The sequence below is a fragment of the Canis aureus genome, chromosome 22, assembly GCF_053574225.1.
Source record: "Canis aureus isolate CA01 chromosome 22, VMU_Caureus_v.1.0, whole genome shotgun sequence".
Classification (NCBI taxonomy): domain Eukaryota; kingdom Metazoa; phylum Chordata; class Mammalia; order Carnivora; family Canidae; genus Canis; species Canis aureus.
In genome coordinates this window covers 18279782-18305272 of record NC_135632.1, presented here as the reverse complement: position 1 = coordinate 18305272, position 25491 = coordinate 18279782, and the positions used below count along the sequence as shown (strand labels likewise).

At 44.2% G+C, this 25491-nt stretch overlaps 1 protein-coding gene across 10 annotated transcripts in view; it reads right to left on the bottom strand.

The window, feature by feature from the left end:
- DZIP1L (DAZ interacting zinc finger protein 1 like) overlaps nucleotides 1-23756 on the bottom strand; it is a 65090-nt gene extending 41334 nt beyond the window's left edge. For 6 of the 10 annotated variants that reach the window (XM_077865001.1, XM_077865010.1, XM_077865007.1 and 3 more), the window contains exons 1-7: nucleotides 22804-22905; nucleotides 20235-20499; nucleotides 13488-14069; nucleotides 10830-10914; nucleotides 7996-8117; nucleotides 7134-7295; nucleotides 3680-3868 (exon numbers count right to left, since the gene is read on the bottom strand). In XM_077865001.1, the coding sequence (XP_077721127.1) occupies nucleotides 3680-3868; nucleotides 7134-7295; nucleotides 7996-8117; nucleotides 10830-10914; nucleotides 13488-13988 (1059 nt within the window). In that variant the 5' untranslated portion in view covers nucleotides 13989-14069; nucleotides 20235-20499; nucleotides 22804-22905. Of the gene's footprint in view, nucleotides 1-3679; nucleotides 3869-7133; nucleotides 7296-7995; nucleotides 8118-10829; nucleotides 10915-13487; nucleotides 14070-20234; nucleotides 20500-20989; nucleotides 21064-22803; nucleotides 22906-23344; nucleotides 23365-23666 lie in introns of those variants that run through there. The other 4 variants (XM_077865003.1, XM_077865004.1, XM_077865005.1 and 1 more) reach the window with 4 other exon arrangements.
- Between the last annotated feature and the right edge of the window lie 1735 nt (nucleotides 23757-25491).

Here is a 25491-nt window from a genome sequence, read left to right as displayed (position 1 = left end):
AAGTTTCACTGGCCTACATCTGCTCTGCTCTCCCCAAGGTGGCACAGCTCAGTGCCAAGAGAGACTCTCTCAGCCCGCAATTTTCCCCACAGGGGTAAGTGAGAGTGAGGGAGCACCACTGCCCCAGCCTCCCAGGATGCTGCCCAGGAGGCCCAATTCTGTCCCTCTCAGAACTGAGGGAAAAAGGGCAGAGCTGAATCAGCCTGTGGTGCTGGCATAGCAGATCCAACTGGCTTGTCTGTGGACACGGGGAGGTGTAAGATGAGAAGTTCTTATATGCAACTGATATTAAGTTGTTATCAGCTTAAAATAGACCACTGTACTAGAAGATATTTTATGTAAGCCTCATACTAATCACAAAAAAAAAACCTATAGCAGATATGCAGAAGATAAAGGAATCAAAGCATACCACTCTAAAATAAAATCATCCAATCAAAAAGGAAGGCAGCAAGAGAGGAGGAAAGGACAAAGCAACCACAAAACAATCTGAAAACAATTAAAAAAATGGCAATAGGAAGTCCTTACCTACCAATAATTACTTTAAATTTAAGTGGATTAAGTTCCCTAAGCCAAAGACAGAGTGAGTGAATGAATTAAAAAAAAAAAAAAAAAAAAAAAAACACAAGATCTGGCTATGTGCTGCCTGTTAAGAGACTCACTTTAAGAACACGCATAGTCTGAAACCAAAGGGATGGAAAAAGATATTCCATGCAAACAGTAACCAAGAGAACAGGGGTAGCTATACTTCCATTAGGTGCTTTAAGTAAAAAACTGTTACAAGAGACAAAGAAGGTCACTATATAATGATAAAGGGGTCAATTCATCAACGGAATACAATTATTAATACATATGCATCCAACATCAGAGCACCTATATACATAAAGCAAATATTAATACAACTAAAGGGAGAAGTTGCAATACAGTAAGAGCATGGGGCTTCCATGGCCCCCTTTCAACAATATAGATCATCCAGACAGAAAACCAATAAGGGAACACTAGACTTGAATAGCACTATAGACCAAATGGACCAGACAGACATATATAGAACACTCTATCCAAAAGGAAAACCATCTATGGAATGGAGAAAATATTCTGCAAACCACATATCTGACAGGGGGTTCATATGCAAAATATAAGGAACTTATACAACTCCGTTAGAAAAAAAAAAAATTAAGGACCCAAATAGGCATTTCCCCAAAGTTGGCCTACAACATCATTAATCAGCACAGAAATATAAATCAAACCACAATGAGAGATCACCTCACACCTGTCAAGACGGCTATTATTTTTTAAAAAACAAAATATAACAAGTGTTGGTCAGGATGTGAAGAAAAGGGAACCTTCATACCATGTTAGTGGCAATGTAAATTGGTATAGTTACTATAGAAAATAGCTATAGAGTGGAAGTGCCTCAAAAAATTCAGAACTGACTTACTCATTTTCCCCAAGTATCTCCCACATATAAATGAGTTATACTTGCTAATAAACCTGTTTACCTGCTGTTAAAAAAAAAGTAAGGGGTACCTGGTGGCTTAGTCAGTTAAGCATCTGACTCTTGATTTTGGCTCAGGTCACGATCTTGGAGTCATGGGATTAGCCCCATATTGGGCTCCATGCTCAGCAGGAAGCCTGCTTCTCCTTCTCCCTCTGCTCCAACCCCTGCTCACATACTCTCTCTCTCTCTCTCTCTCTCTCTCTCTCTCTGTCTATCTCAAATAAATAAGATCTTTTAAAAGAATTAAAAATGAAACTACCATAAATTTTGACAATCCCACTTCTTAATATTGATCCAAAAAAACTGAAATCAGGATCTCAAAGAGATACTCACCCCCCCCATGTTCCCTGCAGCATTATTCACAATAGCCAAAATATGGAAACCTAATAATCCATTGACAGATGAATGGATAAAGCAAACATGGTACATACATACACTGGAATGCTATTCAGCCTTAAAAAAGAAGGAAATCCTACATCAACATGAATGAACCACAAGGACATTACACTAAGTGAATTAAGTCAGACAAGAAAAACACTGCATGATCTCACTTATGTGTGGAATCTAAAATAATCAAACTCATAGAAACAGAGAATGGTGGTTGCCAGGGGTTAAGACGGGGAGAAAATGAAGAGGTTATGGTCAAAGGGAACAAGGTCTGTTATGCAAGATATATTGCTTACTTAAAACTTGCTAAGAAGATAGATCTTATGTTGTGTTATTACCACATACACAATGAAAATAATAATAATAATAATAAGGATGGGAGGAAACTTTAGGAGGTGATGGCTATATATGACTGTGACTCTGATGGTGGTGATGGTTTCAAGGGTAAATACTTACCTCAAACTCAGAGTTGTGTAAATCAAGTATGTACAACTTTTTACATGCCAATCATACCTCAGTAAAGAGGTATATATGAATGAAGGAATAAATAAGTAAATAAATAAATAAGGCCATAAAGGCAGTAAAAGAAAACACAAAAACATTTTCTTCTTAAACCTCAGGGTGGCCATAAACAAAAGATTGATAATTTGATCATTTGGACCACACAAACATGATTAATTTCATATGGCCTAACCACCATAAACAAAATTAAAGGAACAATGTGGGGAAATAACCCCAAGAATGAGAAAGGGTTGGGTTTAAGTTCCATATATTATACAAACTCTCTCTTTGGTAAGGAAATCAATAGAAAATGAGGCAAAGGATGTAAACAGAGATCACAGGGGAAAAAAAATTAGCTTTTCTTACTGGGAAACTTGTAGAGTAATTAGACCTTAAGCTCTTTCTTAGCAAATCTTAGCAGAAACAGAAGCACCGATGTAGTGACGGTGCCCATGGCCAGCCCTTCCTTGCCATGGAGTGATCAGCGTTGCAGACCATGTCTAGCTGGACTGTTGTAAGATTCATCCAGCAGTGACCAGAGCAGAAGAGCAGACTGTGCACAGCCTCTCCAACTCCATATCCAGCCTCAGAATGGGGCAGCATGAAATCGGCCAGGAGAAAAGTTACACCATGGAAAATGGCAATGGCTACAAATTAAATCTTTTTAGGTCCCAAGAGTGGTTTTTAAATATTTACCATCACCCACTTAGACCCACCCCAAAGTCCTTCAAACCCAGGAGACTGTCACACTTCCTAACAGTTGTTTTCAACTGGGTTGGACTCAAAATGAGGGTAAAGGTACCCAATAAGGGGCATAACCGTATGTATTTTGAGAAGATCCCCGGTAAACCTGCTATTGCACCCCTGTATATCACCAGCCTCACGTGAGAACCCTAGGAATCCTACCCAGTGCTTTCACGTACTGGCAGAGGTCTGTAAATATAAAACCTGATACCTCTCAACTTCTGTAAAACCATAGAGCAAAACCGAGAAACTTTGTTAAGAACAACATGATTCGGATCCCTGGGTGGCTCAGCAGTTTAGCGCCTGCCTTTGGCCCAGGGCGCGATCTTAGAGTCCCAGGATCGAGTCCCTTGTCGGGCTCCTGGCACAGAGCCTGCTTCTCCCTCCTCCTGTGTCTCTGCCTCTCCCTCTCTCTCTCTCTATGTCTATCATAAATAAACAAACAAGCAAACAAATAAATAAATAATAAAATAAATGAATGAATGAATGAATCTTTAAAAAAAAGAACAACACAATTGGCTATGAGAGAAAAGGCAAGAGTTATCAGCTCACCTCAATGTCCGTCTTCTCCCTCAGGACCTCGACCTCCTGAGTCTGCATGAGTTTCTCCTGAATGTCCACTTTTTCCTTCAGGGCCTGGATCTCCTGACTCTGCTTGAAATGCTCCCCAGACTTATCCAGCCGATACTTGATATTAGCCTCCACCATACTGTGGGACTGGGACTGCAGCATCTGCAGTTTCTGAAAAGCCAGGACACAGTTTTATTTAGATGAAGATCTAATCCTGATGTTGCCTTTTATACCTTGAGCAACGTCAGAAGGGCACACCTTAGCCCACCACAAACTCCAGCTTGTCCTCACTAGACATCTACGTGGCTGCGCATACCCACACAAGTCTCATTCTCCCCCACGAGGCTTCCCCTGAGAGCTCGCGCTTACACGGGAGAAGCAGGTTCCCGTGGACCAACAGAATTCAAGAGCAGAATTTCAACTATACTGAAATTCAGCTGTACCTGAAACCTGGAGCTCAGCAGACAGCTGCCCCATTTCCTCCTCAGTCTCAAATAGGCTGAAGAGAATCAGACTCTTAGAGCCTCTGGGAGGGTCTCAGGCACTCTGGACCATTCCCTGAGGACTCCTGTCCGTCCTCCCACCAGAAAATGCTGGCTGTCACCAAGAAGGCCTGGCTTTGCATGGCTTGGAGTGGTGTCACCAATACCTAATGATTCCCGAGCTACTAGTATGTAATCTGAAAGAAAAGGCACAGAAAAGTGGATCCAAGAGAAGAGGCCTTTCCACCTATGGTTTTTTTTTTTTTTTTTTTTTTTTTTTTTTTTAGGATAGTCACACAGAGAGAGAGAGAGAGGCAGAGACACAGGCAGAGGGAGAAGCAGGCTCCATGCACCGGGAACCTGACGTGGGATTCGATCCCAGGTCTCCAGGATCGCACCCTGGGCCAAAGGCAGGTGCCAAACCGCTGTGCCACCCAGGGATCCCACCTATGGTTATTTTTTTAAACATATCACTGCTGTAGTCACAAAAGGAAATTAGCTCCATCTCTATCATCAAACAAAACTCATAAGCCCTGTTAAAGCTTTAAAGAACTGCAAGTCCCTGAGTTTAACTTGTTCTCATTCTGGCTAATCGTTAACTCCTCTCTACTGCTAGAGCAATATCAGGTACAAATGTTAACCATTTCTAATGGAGTGTTTTTGTAGCGTCAAATGCTTTATCAAGTGTATGCACAACCCTCAGCTTCTGATGTGCCATTTCTGCCTTCACACCGATGCTCACAACAACCAGAGAGCTGGCTCTCTCGGCATAACAAACCTTCATGGCAATTTCCACTCAGCTAGGGACTCCTTTGGCAGCTGGATTTAGTGTACGTCTTATCTAAAGTTCTCTCTGCAGTCAGGTAAAGTAGTGAAAGTAAGCTCACGGGCTTTTGCATCAAGAGGAAATTTTTGAGGAGAAACATCTTCGAAAAGTATTTCCCTCTCCTTGGCCCTCCTGACAGCAAGGGGAATCTTTTTTGTGTAATGAGACGGATGGTCTTACAGTGTTATTCACACTCATTGTCAATGAAATCTTATCTTTTTCTCCCCCAAATTAGGGGGAAAATAACAAAATAATTATCCAAGTACACTGAGAATTGTGTATCCAGTTTGGTTCCTATAATAAAAGTAAAATAATAAAATGTCACATGAGAGGAGATGGGGGAGACATACAAACACAAAAACAATATAAGCAATCCTATAGAGGAAAGACCAAAAAAAAAAAAAATTGATGTTCTAATTGAGGAAAATGGGATCTAAGTTAAAAAGAAACCATGGATGGTAAGAATTAGGTCCTCATTCACCAAAAGTTAGACTTCTGAACCAAAGTAACCTTCTGACCTTTGATGAGGTAGTTTTCCAACAACAACTCCAAATGCACATCAAAACCTACCTCTCAAATGTCTAGTCAGCTACCACCACGTCAGGGGAGGAGTGGTAGTTGGCAGGGGTGTAGGCAAGCTCAAGAATGATGAGCATGGAGCTGGGGCGGTAGGAGCATGAGCTCCATATGGTGGAGCAGCATCTTGTATCCACCATATCATCCCTGACCACACTGCAGGAACATTTAGCCCCCACAGATGGGAGGGCTTGGGTCACTATAGATACATAGAGACACACACACACACACACACACACACACACATACACACACACACTCATACTCCTCATCTCAACTCCGCAGCCTTCCCCGTCCTTGGCTTCTCATCTCAGATTGAGATGACAGGTCACCCAAGATTGCAAGCATATCCTATGATGACCTCCTCCTGGCAAAGTGGTCCAAGTGTTTCTTTAACAAATTGCAGAATGATTGTGAGAAATGCTATTAGATGGTTCATTTTCAAAAACAAGATTGTCTTTGATGTTAGAAGGACCAGTAAGAGCTAAATATATTCTGAAAATATTTCTCCTCAGATCGTTTTCCCTGACGTGATTTTAGTCAAACAGGTTTATTTGGGAAGAGAGGGTCCAGAGATAATGACCTTTAATAAGGTTTTCTTGGGGGCATCTGGGTGGCTCAGCAGTTGAGCATCTGCCTTTGGCTCAGGGCATGATCCCGAGGTTCTGGGATCGAATCCTGCATCGGGCTCCCCACAGGGAGCCTGCTTCTCCCTCTGCCTATGTCTCCACCTCTCTCTGTCTCTCATGAATAAATAAAATATTTTTTAAAAAAATAAGGTTTTCCTAAACAAACTTGACAGTATGCCCAGTAGAAGAGCAGGAGCTCTTCATTTAAAAAGCTAAGCTCAAATCCCAGGTCTAGCTCTTAGTAGCCATGTGACCTTGAGCATGTTATGGGGCCTCAATGTCCTCTGCTGTAAAGGAGGCATGAGAATAGTTTTGTTTAAAGAACTTTAAAAAAGAAGTAAGTAAATGAAAAATGTACCTACTTTGAGGATGTTATGGTTGTTTTGTTGTTGTGAGAATTAAAAGTTAGTGTATATAAAGCACTCTGTACAGGGGAAAACAGTAAATACCTTTAGTAAATCTTACTATTACATGTGATCTCCACAGACCCCAACAGAGTGGCTGGCATGTAGGCAGTGTCAGCATATATTTGTTGAGAGAGAAGTGCTGCATCTATTTAAATTTTGCCTCATATCTTATCCAGTGATGAAAGAAACTCCTTTGCAAAAATAAAGTCTAGGGAGTTTTTACTATATACCAAACAATGTGAAGTGCTCTCTACGTGCTAATTTAACCCTTTCAGCAATCTATCTTACAGAAAAGAAACTGAGGCACAGGAGGGTTAAGTAACTCGCCTATGGTCACACAGCCAAAATGTGCTAGAGCAGGGATTCAGCCCCTGGCATCAGCCTCTGGTATCCAGCCTAACAGTATATCAGCCCCCAATGGCAGATGGAATAAAACTAGAACAAACTAAGAAATAAATTTTAAGAATAAACAGATTTTTCAGCAAAAGAACTTTGAACGCCTTTTGTGTAAGTTACCTCTTCTAGCATAGAGTTATGTTTGGCAACACTTTTAAATTCATCCCATAATGATCTTTTAAACTTGTCTATTTCTTCATATAGGCTGGCCCACTCCTTTTCTTTCCATTCATCAAATTTTTTCTTAGTTTCTATTTCCTTCTGATGGCTGACCTCTGCTTCCTGGAAAGAAAAGCAAGAACAATAGAATCATTAATTCCACATTACCGCAAATATTTACTGAGAAACTGCTAGGGCCTCTTGTATGGGCAAGTCATTATGGAGACCCAAAGCACAATCATCTCAGAGCTCCCACTGTTTGGGCATGGAGTGGGACAAGTCTTATCCAAACTGTAAAGTCCCTTGAGGGTAGGGACCATGTCTTTTCTCTCTCTTTGTATTCTTGGCATAGTTGGTGCTCAATAAATGGGTGCTGAGGAAATGATTACATGAAGGAAGGGGTGAGACAAATTTACATATCTTCATTCTACAACTATCTACTAAGTACATCCTTGAGAGTGGACTTTGGAGTTTATCCAGTCTTTGTTCTTCAAAGCGCAAACTAGCAGGGTAGTGTAAGAAGTTAACATTCTGGCTTAAATGCCCTCACAGAGTGCTGAATAATGTAGGAAAATGCAATTCTCTGCTCTACTTGTGGCCAGACAGATCTGGAAAAATAACTGAATCTTCCTTCTCAGACAACCCAAGATCATTTGCCATATCCAGAAAGATGCTATCCTGGTGCTGGCTGACTCCCTGCTGCAGGCTAGTTTCCTGCTGCAGAAAACCAGCCTGACTTCTGGTCCTGTGGAATACAGGTGCCTCTTGGGTCTCCTGGGTAGTCCACGAGCGGGTCTCCCCGGCGCTTCCTCTCCATGCCCACCTGCAGCTGTCGGCGCTTCTCTGCCTCCCTCTGGGCTTCCAGCTCCTCTTGAGTCCATTTTAGCTTGGCCCGCAGCTCTTCCAACACGTCCTCCTCCAACAGCCGCTCTGGCTTCTGCTTCGCTGTGGGGTCCATGCAAAGACAGAATAACCAGTTTAAGTTAAAAAGTGAGTGGAACAAGGTTCCTCATCTATGCGATGTGTCACACCTCTGGCTGAGACCAGCCATGCCACTTCCATTGGACATTGACTACAGGCAAGTGACATAACATCCCTGACCTTTAGTTTCCCCACATCAGAAAATGGAGATAACAACAGCACCTAACTCAGAGGGTTGTCGCGAGGGTGAAAGGTGATAGTGCAAAATGCTTAGCACAGTGCCTGGCATGACAACTCAATAAATGTGAACTATTATTATCACTTAAAATAACTATTTTGATGGTACCAACACACACAAATGTAAATGCGAGATTGGTAGGTAACAGAAGCATAATACCAAATAGCACGTACACAGTGATTATTAATACAAAGAACACATCTATGTACCTGGCAGCCATCAGAGAGGAGTTTAAAGGAGTGAAAATAATTGTAGTTTTAAGTTCACTTTGTTCAGAAACACAGTATAGTATTAAATTTCAAATGGAAAAAAAAAAGCAGCATGCATTACGAAGAAAATTTTAGCCAAGGTTGCTTTAAAAGTATATTTTAACATTTCTAAGATTTAAAAAAAAAAAGAATGAAGTATAAAAGAACATTCTAACTAAACCACATACTGATAAACCAAGAGTTACAGGTTAATTGAAAAGACGCCAATTGTACTTGAACATTTGTTACTTTTTAAAGTACCTGTAGTGCCTATTAGATAGATGGTACTGTTATTAAACCTCTAAACCTGTCTTTGAAAAAAAAGAAATGGTTTTCCTCAAACTGGATTTTTTGGAAACAGCAATTTTTAAATGCAGTAGAAATTAATTTGGGTTAACAAAGTGATTTGAGATGATATGAAATCGGACAGCAGAGGGATCTGAAAAGCCAGCTGCCTGAGAATAAAAAGGTCATTAATTTAGCAAAAATTGCCTTAAGAACATATTTTCCCTCTCCTTCAACACTTAACCTTAAGAAAATAATAAGAAATATGCACAAAGATTTACATGCAAGAATGTTGATCATTATGTGATTTATAATAGGAAAATTGACAAGTAACCCATATAAAGTATAAAGTAATTTAATTGTGAAATAAATTAGGATAGCCACAGGATGGGATACTATTCAGCCATTAAAAGCCATGTTTCCCAAGATGACTGGATGACAATAGAAATGTGATATATTCCTAACTGAAGATAAGCAACAGTCAAAACTGCATACTATATGATTATATACATACACAGAAAAATAAAACAGAGAAAAACATCAAAATATTAACTGTGATTTTGACCGTGGTTCTTACCTTTTCTACCTTTCTGTATTTAAATATTCCAGGTCAAAAGTATTTTTTTCCAATTTTTTTATTGTGGTAAAATACACATAACATAAAATTTAGCATCTTAACCATTTTTAAATGTATAGTTCGGTGGTATTAAATACATTAATAATTCATAATGTGCAATTGTCACCACCATCCTCTTCCATAACTCTTTTCTTCTTGTAAAACAAAAACTCTGTATGCTTTAAATAACTCCCCATGCACCCCCTCCCCTGGCCCTGACAACCATCATTCATCCTACTTTGTTTCTATGAATTTGACTTTTCTAGGTGCCGCATATTATGTGGAATTATACAGTATTTGTCTTCTTGTGACTGACTTACTTCACTTAGCATAATATCTTCAAAGTTCATTCATATTGTAACATATTACAGAATTTCCCTTCTTTTTAAGGCCAAATCATATTCCCTTGAATGTATATACCACAATTTGCTTATCTATTCATCTGTCTACAGACGTTCGGGTGCTTCCCAATCTTAGCTACTGTGAATAATGCTGTTATGAATATCAGTATACAAACACCTCTTCAAAGATATATCTTCTTAATCAGAAAAAAACATTTAAGAAGCAGAAAATGTTTTTGTTTAGCAGCCTCCAATACAGAACCAAGAAAAATCAGATATATAATAAATGCATAATAAGTAAGTAAACGGTCCTGTTTTAAAACTCTAAGTCTGCTCTTTGAAAAGGAAATTAAAATGAAAAAATAAGAAAAAAGTTTTATTTAATGGGATTTTTATATTTATAAGATTTATATTTTCATATCTATATTTATTTCACGTGTTAACACCTATTTCTTATGGAACCACAAAAATGGATATAAAGTTCGTAAATCTCTTTATGGGGAAATATACAGCCTCGCTACTTGTTTTGGAACTTGAAATAGTAAAATTAAAGTGATTAAGTCATAATTAGCTACACACAAAAAGTCAAAAGACTGGCCTAATTGCTCATTAACCCCATTTAAAAACACATTCATAGCTAGCATCAGAAAATAGCAGACTCATAGAAGGCTGGAAGGTAAGGACCCTTCAAAACCACTGCATCTGACGGTCCCATTCACAGCAAAGGCCACTGTGACTCAGAGGGGTGCACTGACAGTGGTCACATAATAAAAAGGGATAAAGCTAACACCAGAACTTATCTCTCTTTTTCTCTACACACATGGTCAGAAACCCTCCCATCTTCACATGGGACAGATTCCCCCATGGTAGATGGTGGGATCATCCCCTCCTCTACTGGATGATGAGGCCTGAGGGCAGCTGTGATGGTATGTGTGTCCCACACTCACTGAAGACCAGCCCAGACTATTCCCCACTATCCATGGTCCCACGAGGACCACCTGGACTCACCACCTTCTGCCATGTTCAAATGCTTGCGCTGCATGTGGCCCTGGAGAAAGGTGACATTCATGAATGCCTTGTCACACAGGTCGCACTGCACAGAAGGGAAACAGTGGTAAGTGCAGGATTAGATAACCTGGGTCAACCTGGGGTCCTCCCAATATAAAAATTCCTATTTCTGTGGGCCCCCTGGGCTGCTTCAGAAATGAAGAATTATATTTGAACACAACCAGTGCCCAAGGGAGCTGTAAGCTGACTACGAATTTGATGACACTAAGGAATTTTTGTTGGTTTTTCAAGGCATGATGATAATCTTGTGTTTATGTTTAAAAGTGGGAGTTCTAGGCAGCCCAGGTGGCTCAGTGGTTTAGCACTGCCTTCGGCCCAGGGTGTGATCCTGGAGACCCGGGATCGAGTCCCATATCAGGGTCCCTGCATGGAGCCTGCTTCTCCCTCTGCCTGTGTCTCTGTTTCTCTTTCTCTCTGTGTCTCTCATGAATAAATAAATATTTTTTAAAAAATAAAAAATAAAAAAATAATAAAAGTGGGAGTTCTTGCCTTTTAGGAATATGTACTGGAATAGTTGTAGATAACACCACATGCCTAATGCACTTCAAAGTGGTGCAGGGTTGAGGGTAAGTAGGGGAACATATGCAAGTGTGTAGGGGAACATATGCAAAAACACCGTCCATGAGTTGATAATGGGCTGAGTAGTGTATATATGAAGGTTCATTATACTACTCCCTCATACATATTTAGAATTTTTCACAATAAAAAGTAAATTTAAAAAAAAATAGCCAATGCCCAGGTCCCAACCCAGAGTTGAGAACCACCAAGTAGAGGATGACAAATAATAGTATCTCTAATTCCACTTCACTTTCCTCAAGCATCTTCAACACTGCCAATCTAACATATCATCTTTTCATGATAAAACTTCAAAATTTTTCCAACACTGCAGGCTGCCAATTCTACTCCATCAGACTAGGAGGGCAGATTATTTGCTATCTTTACACAAGTGTGACAGAAATTGCTAAATGTCCCCCAATTTCCTCAGTAATAAAAACCCTGATTTTAGGTGGTCATGAGGTTAATGAGAATAAACACTTTATGTTCCAGCCTCCCTTGCCAGGTGTGGCCATGTGGTTAAATTCTGGCCAATGACATTTAAGCAGAAGTAATAAGTGTACCTTCTGGAAAGTGTCATTAAAGCCATGACAGTCCAGTAGCCACTCCTTCTTCCTCCAACAACAGAACCCATTTTCTTCTGGAGAATCATCCTGTCCCTTACTCTCCATCCATGGGCTACGGTCCCTCCTCAGCTCCATGGTGGGAAATGTGATCTAGACCAAAGCCAGTCACAACCTCGAATTTCCAGGGACCTATGAGGGGTTCCCAGATGGGAAGGAGACCCAAACCGAGCCAAATACAGGAAATGGTGAAAAACTGGCCAGGTTTCTGGTACCAAAGTAGGCCCTCTATCATGCCAGCCTTGAACCTGGGAAAATCAGATACTTTGGGCACTGTGGCCCAACTGGTGGCCCAACCTGCTCCCACACAGAGCATTCTTTCTGAGAATGGAACCAACACTAAAGAAGCATTACTAAAAGCTACAGAGAGAGAAACTAAATTCTAGTGCCCATAATCTGATTCCAAGGACAAGCCACACCTGAGTCCCACCATAGCTCTGGATTTTTCAGTTAAAGTAACCAATAAAATCCTTAAGTCAAGTTAAACTGCTCTTCTGTTATTTACTACTGAAAGGGCTCTGGCCCTTTTTATCATAATTAACATTATATCAATTAATACAATTAACATTGTATCATATCATTCCTTCTGTCCCACCCACCCCCAAACTATGAATTTCTTGATAACCTGAGCCACCATGACTTGTGCCTGCATCCTCAGAGCCGGGCACAGGGCCTGACCACCATGACAATTCATTAATTGCAACAATCCCCAGGCCACACTTGCTATGCAGATGCAGATGTTCAAACGCCCCTCTGAGTAATGAACTGTCACTTGTTTAAATGATAGAGTTACTTTCCCAGAATGGGCCTGGCAGTACGAATCTGTGGCTACACACTAATTCTGCATACACACGCACCCTTACACATGCCTTTTTACATCACACTGCTACATGCACACACAAACCCTTCAAACATATACACTTAGGCCCTCCATAAACACACACACCCTTACACACATATATATCCTTCCTTCATTCACACACACACACGCATCATAAATATACCTTTATATGCACACTTCCACACAAGCACATTACACACCACACACTCTTGCATGCATACATAGGCATAGACCATACACAAATGTATGCTCCAAACAGCCACATGTTAGGCACACATCTTCACACTGTCTTTAAGCATGCACATCCTCCACACATTCATACATGCACACCCTAGACATACACCTCTCCATAAACACACACACACATACATCCTTCAGATATATACTTGCTACACACACACACACACACACACATACACACACTCTGTAGAACTTGATGGGACATCTCTAACATGCGTTCCTAACCCCAGCCAGCATGGCCCACAGCAACCCTGAGGCCCAGTGTGCTGGTGCTGCCCAGGGGGCCCAGTGATGAGGCCCCCAGCCCCCCTCCTCTCCCGCCCTGCAGAGGTTCCTCACCGGGTGATAGCTGTAGACCCCAGTCTGTAGGAGCAGCTGCTGCAGGGTGCTGATCAACTTGCGGCGCTGGCGGCTCTCCTCTTTCACGCTCTTGAACTCCTGGGCCTGGCGCTCCAGCTCCTGCCGGCCCTTCTCTTGCTGGCTAAGGCTAGCCTGCAGCCGGGACTCCAGCTGGGTGATGCTGGTACTCAAGCAATTCTGGCAGTGCAGCAGGTACTCAATGATGAGCTGGGCCAAGCGCACCAACTTGAGCAATGCCGGGTCCAAAGGCTGCCCGCAGCGGTGGCACACCTCCTGGTCCAAACTGCAGAAGGTGACATGAATGATGTTCTCCTGCAGGGTGGCCACATCCAGCTCTCGCACCACACGGTCCATATCCAGTGCACTGATGCGCCTCCAGTCCACATTCTCAGAGCGCAGCTGGAACTTGAAGGGAGGGAAAGGGTAGGCCCCAAAGAGGGGGCCATTGAGGCCCTTAGCTGTGGTGGCCGAGTACTGCATGGGCTGAGGAAGCCCTGAGCTGACCACCTAGAAAGGGTGGCACAAAGGCTACGGTAGCAGGAAAAGAAACTGAGAGAGGACCTAGAAAATGAGAAGAAAAACCAAGTTCAGCAAGACACATCTGGAGGCATGTACTATACACCTGGCCAGCAGAAGTATAAGTGGGCAGAGGTGAGGGACCCATGCAATGGCTGCAGTACACCTGGGATGCACTGATGTGGTGACAGCTATGGAAGGCAAGGGGGTGTGGATTCAGATTGTAGCCCTGGGCAAGTTCCCTCACATCCTGAAGCCTTCTGTGTATACTGGGGATCATGGAGCCTACTTTTCAGGCTTGTGATTAGGAATGAGACAAGTGAAGCACCCAGCCAAGTACCTGGCACAAAGCAGGTCCTCCTCCTAGGAATGAGGCGAGTGACTCCTCCCTCCACTGTGCCCCATGCCCAAGTCTGCTGCAAGAGTGCCTGCCAGAGGTCTTTGTCAAAAGGAGGGGTCAAATGTCTAAGTGCATCCTTCTGCAACCCTATATTGAGATCAGGAGAAAGTCCAATAACTTGCCATTGGAGGCAGAGCCTCCTAACAACCACCATACCCCATCTTCTCCTCCTGTCATTACAAGGTTATAGTGGAACAGGAGTGAGCTACCTTCCTCAGTTGCCCCAGCTGTAATGCATGATCACATGACTATGCTTCCCTCTGGTGGGATGTGAGTAACATAATGTCCACCACTGCCAGGGGATGCTTAATAGAGCAACTATGTCTCTGCACACAGACTGTGCTTAATCCATAATGGTCTTTTTTTCAAACCTATTGGTTTAGAGAAGAGATTCAAATTGTTCTCAACAGACTCAGAAGACTCAGATTCTCCTCTCCACGCACTTGGTAGACACAGAAATTGTTCTCTCTCTTTAAAGAGTATTTTGACAATAGCAATAGGATTTTAAGATAAGCATTCGACTACTAAAAAATTATAATTTTCCTGCAGATAAACTTATACAAGTGTGCAAAGGTGCTTGTGCAAAAACTGTCATGTAATATTGTTTATAACAGCAAAGTACAATAAAAAATACAAGAAAGTGAAGTACAAAGTACAACAGGAGATACAAATGGTATCTCTATACAATGAAATACTATGCAGCTATTGATAAGAATAAGGCAACTATTCATGCACTGATACAGAATAATGAGTGTGTTTGTGTGTGTATATACATATACATATATACAAATATATACACATAACACAAATATACATACATATACACACAGATATTTCCACAACTGTTTAAACATATAAAACTATTTAAACATATAATGATAATTTGCAAACATAAAAACATGTATATCTGACATATATATTTATAGATCACATATATATCACATAGATATAGATCTATAAATATATTTCACAATAGTATAGTTACCTACGAGGAAGGAGGGAAATGGGATGTGAAATGGGGATAAATAAATGAGGAATAGATGGTGCATGAGTAGGAGATGGATGGATAGCCATCCTTACACAGACCAATGATGATAATGATACATATGTATAATGTATATACATATATACACATATACGAATGATGCATATTTGTTACTCATATATAATAATATTAAAATAAAATACACTAATTTGTGATCCCTATATATTATTCATTGTCTATCATTTTATAAGCATTGACTATGGTATTTCTAGAAAAATAAATAAGCTGTTATAACGGATGCCTCTGGGAGTGGGAATGGACACTGGAAGTCTTTGATTTTCCACTTTCCACCTTTCTATACTACCCAAAGTTCTTTACATCATCATCTATTACTTTTCTTTTTTTTTAAGCTTTATCTATTTATTTATTTATGATAGACATAGAGAGAGAGAGAGAGAGAGAGAGAGAGAGAGAGAGGCAGAGACACAGGAGGAGGGAGAAGCAGGCTCCATGCCGGGACCTGACGTGGGACTCGAATCTGGGGCTCCAGGATCACGCCCTGGGCCAAAGGCAGTCGCTAAACCACTGAGCCACCCAGGGATCCCCTACTTTTCTAATTTTTACAGAAAAAATACAATTTCTACCCTTGAGGAACTTCGAGTCTGACCAGGGCAACAACAAGGGGACTCTATCTAATCAAGTTATTTCTAGATCATAGGATTCAAACTTTTAAGTACAAGAGAAAGTCAGAGGAGAGTGAGGTCCCTGATCTCATGAAGAGGAAACACCCTTGAAGAAATTCTGGGGCTGGGTTTGCAAAGAAGGGATGGGCCTCCAGGGGAGGTCCCTGATCTCTGTGAGCCTTCACCTGAGCAAGGTAGTGATAGGCCTGCCCTACTTGCCCATAGGGTTCTAGGATGCTTAAGGATTGCCAGGGCACAAGGCAAAGTCACTCGGTAATAATATCGGCTGCAGTGTGGCGAGTGCCAGCCTCTGTGTCAGACACAAACTCCACATGCAAACCTACAAGTAGTATCACTAGTCCCATTTTACAAACAAGGAAACCGATGTCTGGAGAAGAGTCTTGCCTCACTTGGGGAGGCCAGAGTCAAAGTACAGTTGGAAGTACATCTGGCTCTAAGGCTTGTGGCCTCTGATCATTGATTCTTGAGGCTATTTGTCCTAAAACTTTGCTTTGATCAGATCATGACCCCTTATCCCTCCAACTCATTCATTCATTCATCCATTGCCCCCTCATTTACAGCATGCCTACTTGGACCAGGGCTCATGCCAGGCATGGGGGCTACTGAAGCATGTTAACTACACACCTGCCCTCCACTCAGGAGCTCAGCGTGGCCTCTGGCTGCCACAGGGGCCAAACTGCTTAGCTTGGCCTTGAAGACTGCCCACGGGCTGCCACTGACCCACCTTTTCCATTTCGGCTCTCACACCTCCCTTTCTCAGATACTCTTCCCCCAAAGAGACTCCAAAACCAAAACCATCCAGCCACGTTCACCTCCATCATGGCCATAAGATCAGCCCATTTCTACTTAATGTGTTGTGTTATTTAAGCAAATTTTCAAAAGAGACAGGAGACATGATGTCATGCTCAGCTCCAAGCTGCAACTGTATCACTAGAGCCTCAGAGACAATTGCCACAACAAGCTATGCCTTGGAGCAACAGCAGGTTACTAGGCATGCTGTGGGCAAGGGTAACAGGACACCTGCTTCCTGTCCTCCTCCAGACGGAGAGCTCACCTACAACTCACTGTTTAACTATTTAAGCTTTGGCCTCAGATGTTGGCCTACAATCCTCTCTCTAATATTAAGGCTAAGAATGTTCCATCAGCAATTCTCTCAGCTTCTCCTACCTTGTTGAATGCTCCTTCCGGCCTCTTCCTTGAACTATCCTTTTATCCTTCTTTTAACATGAGGGGGATGATGAGGGTGGGCCGTGCCTCCATGATATTCTGTTCTTCATTCATGACTCATCACTCCCTGCACACTCTCCTTGAAGACAAGCTCACACATACCCACAGCTTCAGCAACCAAAGACCTGCTTTTGGCTGAGCCTCAGCCACTCCCAGAGCTCTTTCTCACTGGCCCATCTCTCCCTTGGGATCTTTAGGTCCAGCCTTCCAATACTGATTATACCAGAAATTGCAAATCCAAATTCCCTCAGGGACAAAAAGGTAGCATTAAATGCAGAAAATGTGCCAAGTATAAGAAAAACCAAAGTACAAGCTTGATGATAAATGGTAATTGATTCCCTGCCTTAGAAGCCATGATACAATTAGGCAGCAATTCTCAAAGTGTGGTCCCTGACCAGCAGCATCAGAGTATCAGCATCAGCTGGGAACTTGTTAGAAATGTAAGTCTCCAGATTTATTGTATTGATTCAGAACCACTGTAGTAGGGAGTCCTAGGGATTGTGCCAGAATGGGGAGTGCATGCCCTGTTTAAAAGGAGCAGTCTGGGGCAGCGCAGGTAGCTCAGCAGTTTAGCGCCGCCTTCAGCCCAGGGTGTGATCCTGGAGACCGGGGATCAAGTCCCATGTCGGGCTCCCTGCATGTAGCCTGCTTCTCCCTCTCTGCCTGTGTGTGTGTGTCCCTCACGAATAAATAAATAAAATCTTAAAAAAAATAAATAAAAGAAGCAGCCACCTAAGGGCGGGGGGCGTGCAGTTGGTTGAGCAACCTTCTCTTGGTTTTGGCTCAGGTCATGATCTCATGGGTCCTGGAATGGAACCCTGGTCATCTCCTCATTTAGTGGGGAGCCTGCTTGAGAGCCTCTCCCTCTGCCCTTCACCCAACTTGTGTGCAGGCACCCGCTCTTTCCCTGCCAAAATAAATAAATAAATATTTAAAAACAAAACAAAACAAAGGAAGGGCAGCCACCACTGAGCTTCAGCCATACAGGAATGGATTTTATGTGTTCCTCTTGGCTAAATCCAAATTCACTAAAAAGATATTCAAACACCTTTATGAACTGTTTTTCAAACTACCTTTCTAGTTGCATTTCCCACTACAATATCACTTGCTGCCCACACGTTCATAGCCCTGGGCTATTTATTTATGGGCACCCATTTTTAAGTGCTTCATAAAGAATAGCTCATGTAATCCTCAGAACAATCCCTTGAGGAGGCACTAATATTACTCAAACCACAAAGAAGTAAAGAAGTTTGCCCCAGATGCAGGAGGCAAGATCCCAACCCACACAGCCTAGTTACAGATCTGAGCTCTTAGCCACTATGCCGTGCTGCCTGTTGGTATAGATGGACCTCCACCACTTCCTCCTCCTTCTACTGCAGGTGAATGAATGCCTGCTTCAAGGCCTTGCTCACACTTGACAGCCACCACAAATCCTTCCCACAGTCAAAATGCCCTGCCCCTCCCTTGGGCCCCCAGAGCACAGAGTATACACTCGTTTCAGTGCCTCACCACACTCTGGTCTGTATCTGTGTGGCTTTCCAACATTCATCTATTCATCCCGTGAACAAATGACTCCTGAGCCCCTGCTAAGTGCCAGGCACCATGACTGACACTCAGAATTGATGGTGACCCAGGCAACAGTCCCTGCCATCATTAATAAAACTAATTAACAGTTCTGGAATTGTGTGCTTTGCATACAATTATAAGGCTTTCCATGCACTATTCCACTTTGTTCTCATTACAACCCAGTGTACAGATGAAGAAACTTACAAGTTACCTAAGAGGGCAGATGACTTTCCCACAATCATACAACTAGTAAATGATGGTGTCTAGCTCCACATGTCTCCAGAAAGACAGAAAAATAGACAGAAATTACCCTACAGATTGGTAAATGCCAGAGTAGGAACTAGGACAGGGTGCAGTGGGTGTGCCAAGGACAGGCCATACCAGGACACTCCTATCTCCATCCTCCTCCAGCACCCCCAGTTGTAAGTTCTGCAAGGGCTGACACCATGGCTTATTCATCTCCACTGTACTCTAGCCCCTAGCATATTACTGGGAACCCAGATTGCTATTAACCTGAGCAGAATTATCAAAATCTTAGAGTATCTGCCTCAAAAGTCTATATTCTTGGAGTCTTGGAGAAATGAGCCTATGAACCAGCAAGAATTAGGATAAAGAGTGAGAATGGAGTTTGGAATCCTTAATTTGGACCCACTGGAGAGAAATGCCACTCACACTTACTAAAATGTTGGATTTGTTACCATGTGTGTCCACAGCCCGATACCACTGGCCATTCCTGAAAGCCCTTGTGGATGGGGGCTCAGGCTCATCAGTGAGAAACCTCAGAGCCACACTGACTATCAAGATATAGCTGCAGCCCTGAAACACTTGCATTTACACTCTGGGCACACACCAAGGATGGCAGCCCCATTCCCAGTTATACAGAATCCTGAATTAAGGATCTGAGTTCATGTGGTCTTACTGAACCCCAAAAGTGTCACACCTGTCTTCCACTAGAATCCCCAGGTTTTCATAAGTTTTAGGGCTCTGACACCCAAAGGTGAGCAGAAGTGGGGAAATCCAAAGACTATGATAGCAGCCAGCACTGATTAAGTTTCTGTGTACCAGGCACTGTGCCAGCCTTTAAAAGTACTATGTCTAACCATCACACAATCCTGTACGTAGCTATCATTTGCCTCTTCTGACAAATGTAGAAACTGAGACTCAGAAAAGCTAAGGGACCTGCCCCAAGTTACTCAGCTACTAGGTAATGAAGTCAAGATCCAAATCAGGTTCTGTCTGACTCTAAAGCTTTTGAATTATGCCCAACTACCTCCCATTGATCACAATGATGGCACATAAATTACTTCCCACCATGGAAATGAGAGTACCTGAGATCACTTGACCAAACTGCAAGAACTGAAACGTTACAGCAAATCACAACAGGATCAGTGCCAGGGACCTGAAATTCTCTCCGTATCTCTGCAGAGCTTAGGTGAACAGGACCCAGCTCCACAGTTTGCATCCAAGTTAGGATGGCAGGTGACAAAGCCAAACGAGAGTGCTGCAGATCACCTGGAAACCACACACACCGATGGGCAGTCACGCTGTGCTTTCTCCAGACTGCAGCATCAGGAGACTGCTTTCCTCTCACATCTGGGAATAGAAACACAAGGCAGACATGACTCACTATCATTAGGAAATCCAAAGCTGTGTTAACCATCTCTACATGTTTTGATGGGGTCCCAGGAAACTTCCCAGTCCTAGACCAGTCTCATGAGTTAGTGGGACCCAAAAAAAATGTTATTTATGCTAGCATTCCAAACTCCATTCACTGTTATTTATGGGCACCAAGATGATGGTTTCTACCTGGGGCAATCCCACAGCCAAGAAAGAAAGCCCATCTATCACCATTGCTTTGCACACCCTTGCTTTGCACACCCTTGGGTTTACCACCTCACAAGGCAGCTATCCCATGGCAAAACAACTCCTGGAGAATTTGTGGTTCTTCCGAAAGCTGCCCACCTGTCATCTGTTGAAGATAACGTGCACAGAAGTCAACCAAACAACTGATCTTTTTAAATTCTGATTTTTAAATATAAATGGACAGCTAGAGTATACCACCGCTGCTCCCACCTTACCGTACCTTCTGCTTCCTCAAAAATGCAGCCAAGAGGAGCTGTTAGGGGAGCCAAGCTACCAAGGCAGCTGCCAGGCAATCACTGACAAGCCTGCCCTGGCTCCCAGAGCCAACCCAGTAGTACCTGCCCTGGGGAGCCCAGGCTTGTCATTAATGTTAATTGTTGTGGTTGCCAAGGAAACTCCCACACAGTTTGCAAATAGGTTATGTACAAGCCTTAGGCAAGGGAGCCCTACAAATCCCAAAGGAGAGTGACTCGGAAGTTCTCCTGGAACACTATCGTTACAGATTTTAGGCTTTATTCCCTAATTCTGTTGTTTTCTAAAAAAAAAAAAAAAAAAAAAAAGTGTGCCATTTCCACTCCTTGCCCTCCACAGGGGCTGCACCTGCTCCCAGAACTATCAAGGTTCTGGCTTCCATTCCCAGTAACTTTAAGGAGGTATTTTTATTTCTTTTTTTTTTTTTTTTTTTTTTTAGTATAGCTGACACACAATGTTACACATTAGTTTCAGGTGTGATTCGACAAGTTTAGACTTTAGGCTATGTTCACCGGGAGTGTAGCCACCATCTGTCCCGCTACATCACTACCACAATATCGCTAACCATATTCTTTACGCTCTGCTTTTTATCCCCGTGACATCCACTCCGTAACGGAAGACCTGTATCTCCTTCTAAGAAGATCTTTTTAAAAGACAACACCAACGGTTTTGTCAAAAACCTCTCTTAACTTTTTGCCACAAGAGAATCTTCTTTAAAAGAAAAATCAGGGCTAGGGCTTTGGCTGGCATCGCTCAGGAATATTATAGAGGGGAAGACTACAAACTGACATGACCTGTCTTCTCAGGTGCAGAATTGTCAAAAATCAGCCCTGCTTTTCACATCTAAAGGAACGGAGTTTAGAATATACTGGTGCTTTCTTTCCCTTGGAACAGTCATTGTTTCTTGGTAGACTTTCTCCAGCTTCAGCCATCAGACCCCCACAAGATCCTCCCTGGAGGTGCGCAGCCTAGCAACAGCTGGCACTGCAGGTAATTAACCCACCTAACCAGGACCCGCCCTCTCTGAAAAGGGCGCACAAGGTGGTTCAGAAGAGCCCACCATGTTGCCCCCATCCCTGCTCCTGTCAGAACAAGAGCCACAAGCCTTTGACCAAACTCCAGCTTTGTGGCAGAACCCAGTTATATTCCACAAAGGAATTCAGGTTTCTGTTCCCAACCTGAAGCATATGACTCCATGGGACCATTTTATCAAGTCGGATGGTATCCAAAACTATTTCCACATGAGGAAGATGTCTCTTGGTGCTGACAGAGCCAGAAAAAAGATGGCTTTTCAACCACTTGACTGGAGGGCCAGCTTTCTCTAAGAGGGATTGTTCTCACTGGTCAATCCTCAGCTCCAGGAGGCCAGGAGAAAGTGATGAGGGACCTCCCTGACACAGGAGGTGGACCACCCACCCTGGCTGCAGATGAAAGAGAGGCCATAGAGCACCTCACACTCACCAGGCCTCTCTTCGAAGTTCTTTTACAAATCAAATTCCCAGAGACAATGCCCCCCCCCCAGGTGCAGGGGAGGGAGGGGACGTCCTGGGCCCTAAGGAGTGCTGGGTGAAGGGGAGCCCCGGCCCAAGCCCTCCAGACCCCCTTCTAGACCCTCCTCCCGTACAAAGCAAGTCTCCCTGGACTTTTACCTGCGGCCACCTCAAAAGGAAAATACCGTCGCTGCCTCCTCCTAAACCCTAGCCCCAGAATGCAAGAGGAACAAACCAGAGATGCCAATTTTTGGTTTTTAAATCATCTCATTATCAAAAGATCCCCCTTTACCTGCAGAACTCAAAGCATCAAGCCCTCCAAATCATTTCACTTTTTTCAAAAAGTAAGCATCCGAGTCTGTCCACCCAGGGAAACAGTCCGGGGGGGTGGGGGGGGGGTGGGTGGGTGGCGAGGTGCAGTCACTCCTGCTTCTCTCCGGGGGTACCTCGGTCTGGAGTGAGCTGTGCGAGTGGAGGTGGGGGCGGAGCCGGCTAAGGGGCGTGGCCAGGGGCGGGACAATGGGCGGGACAATGGGCGGCCAGTGCGTGGCAGGGGCGTGGCCAGGGGCGTGGCCAGGGGCGTGGCCAGGGAGGCCCGGGGCGGGGCAAGGGGCGGAGCCGGGCGCCTCTAGCCGCGGTAAGCAGTCCGCGCAGGAGTGCAGCTCCCGCGGCTCCCGGGTTGGACCCCTACCCCGCGCCCCAGCCGCTAATGTTTAACCGCCCTCGGCCTGCTGCACCCACCGCACGGTGGCACCGCGAGGGCGCTCCCCACCCACCCGCGCCCCTCCCGGGGCCAAATTCCTGCCATAGCTTTCCCACGCGGTCCTGCTCACCTGGGGGCCTCCGGAGCCGGCAGAGGTCCAGAGGTGCGGGCTCCCCAGCTTGGCCCCGGCCCCGCCTCCCGGCTAGACCTCCTGGAGGCGGCTCCCCGAACCCCGGCGCAGGCCGGGGGTGCACCCCAGAGCGGGGAGCCGGGACGCCCTCCCCGTTGCCGCCCACCCCGCGGACCCGAGGGCAGCAGCGCCTTCCGCGCCGGCAGCTCGAGGCCCAGGGTCTCCGACGCCGCGGGCTCCCGGGACGGCGCCCCACGCCACCCAGACGGGGGTGGAGCCTCTCCCCAGCGCCCCCGGGACAAGCTATTTTTAAGTCTGCTACCGAGGGGGGCGGGGGAATGCCTTGTTGAGTCCGGGATCCTCGAGAGTGGCTCGCTGGCCTCGCTGAGGGCGCGGGCGCGGGAAGCCCGGGGATGGAGGTGCTGCAGTCCCCACACACGCAACAAAGGGCGGCCCGCGGGTGAGCCGGGCCCTCGCCGAGCTCGTCCCGAGGGGCAGCGCCGCGACCCGGCCTTCCAGCCCGCCCCGTGCGCCCGCGCCGCGACTCGGGAGCGGAGAACTCCTCCTCCCCGGATGCTGGTCCCCGATTCCCAGCTACTCACAGCTTTACCGAGCCCCAGACTGCTGGGATTTTTTTTCTTTTTTTTTTTTTAAGGCCTTCCTCCCACTCCAGTCTCAGTCTGCCAAACTCTGTGTCTTGGGGCAGCCCAAGCAAGAGTGTATGGAAACAAGTGTTGGCAAGCATGTGGAGGAACGCCTGGGTGGCTCCGCGGTTTGCGCCTGCCTTCGACCCAGGGCGTGCTCCTGGAGACCGGGGATCGAGTCCCGCGTCGGGCTCCCTGTGTGGAGCCTGCTTCTCCCTCCCTCTCCCTCTCTCTCCCTCTCTCTGCCTGTGTCTCTGTATCTCTCATGAATGAATAAATAAATAAATAAATAAATAAATAAATAAATAAATAAATAAATAAATAGGGGATCCCTGGGTGGCGCAGCGGTTTAGCGCCTGCCTTTGGCCCAGGGCGCGATCCTGGAGACCTGGGATCGAATCCCACATCAGGCTCCCGGGGCATGGAGCCTGCTTCTCCCTCTGCCTATGTCTCTGCCTCTCTCTCTCTCTCTGTGTGTGACTATCATAAATAAATAAAAATTTAAAAAAATAATCTAAAAAAATAAAATAAAAATAAAAATAAATAAATAAAACCTTAAAAAAAAGAAAAGAGAGAAAATGGAACGCCAGGTGGGAATATAAATTGTACAGCTGCTGTGACAGAAATAAAATTGCCGTAGGATCCAGCAATTCCATTTCTGGGTATTTACTCAAAAGAATGGAAACGGGGACTAAAACGTATTTGTAGACGCATGCTCCTAACAGTATTGTTCACAATTGCCAAAAGGTGTAAACGACCCTAGTGGCCATCAAGGTATAAATGGATAAACAAAGTGTGCTACATACATACAATGAACTATTACTCAGTCTTAAAGCATAACGAAATACTGATACATGCCACAATATGAACCTTAGAAATATTATGCCAGGTGAGAGAAGTCAGATACAAAAAGGAGAAATGTTATGATTCCACTTATATAAGGTAACTGGAATAGTTAAATTCATAGAGATATTCCAGGTGGAATAGTGGTTACCAAGGGCTGGGGTGAGGTGGAGGGAGTGTAGGGAATAGGAAATTATTGTTTAATGGGTACAAAGTTTTAGTCTGGGACAATGGCAAAGTTCTAGAGATGAATAGTGGTGTTGGCTGTGCAACAATGTGAATGTACTTAATGCGACTGAATTGTACATTTGAAAATTGTTAAACTGATAAATTTTATGATCTATATTTTTTATCGCAATTTTTTAGATGGGGGAAAAAAAAGGATTGGATGGCCGGGACCAAGATCAAGAAGGGATGTCTGAAAGCCATCTACTCTGATGGGGAATCTTGTTCCTCCCCGTCCCCCTCTGGCCAGGGCACTCTTCACTCCAGGAGTTCCTGCTGCCCACTAGAGGGGAGAAAAGAGTCAAAACTTTATTTTTTTTTTTTTTTAAATATTTTATTTATTTATCATGATAGAGAGAGAAGCAGAGACACAGGCAGAGGGAGAAGCAGGCTCCATGCAGGGAGCCTGACATGGGACTCGATCCGGGAACCCTA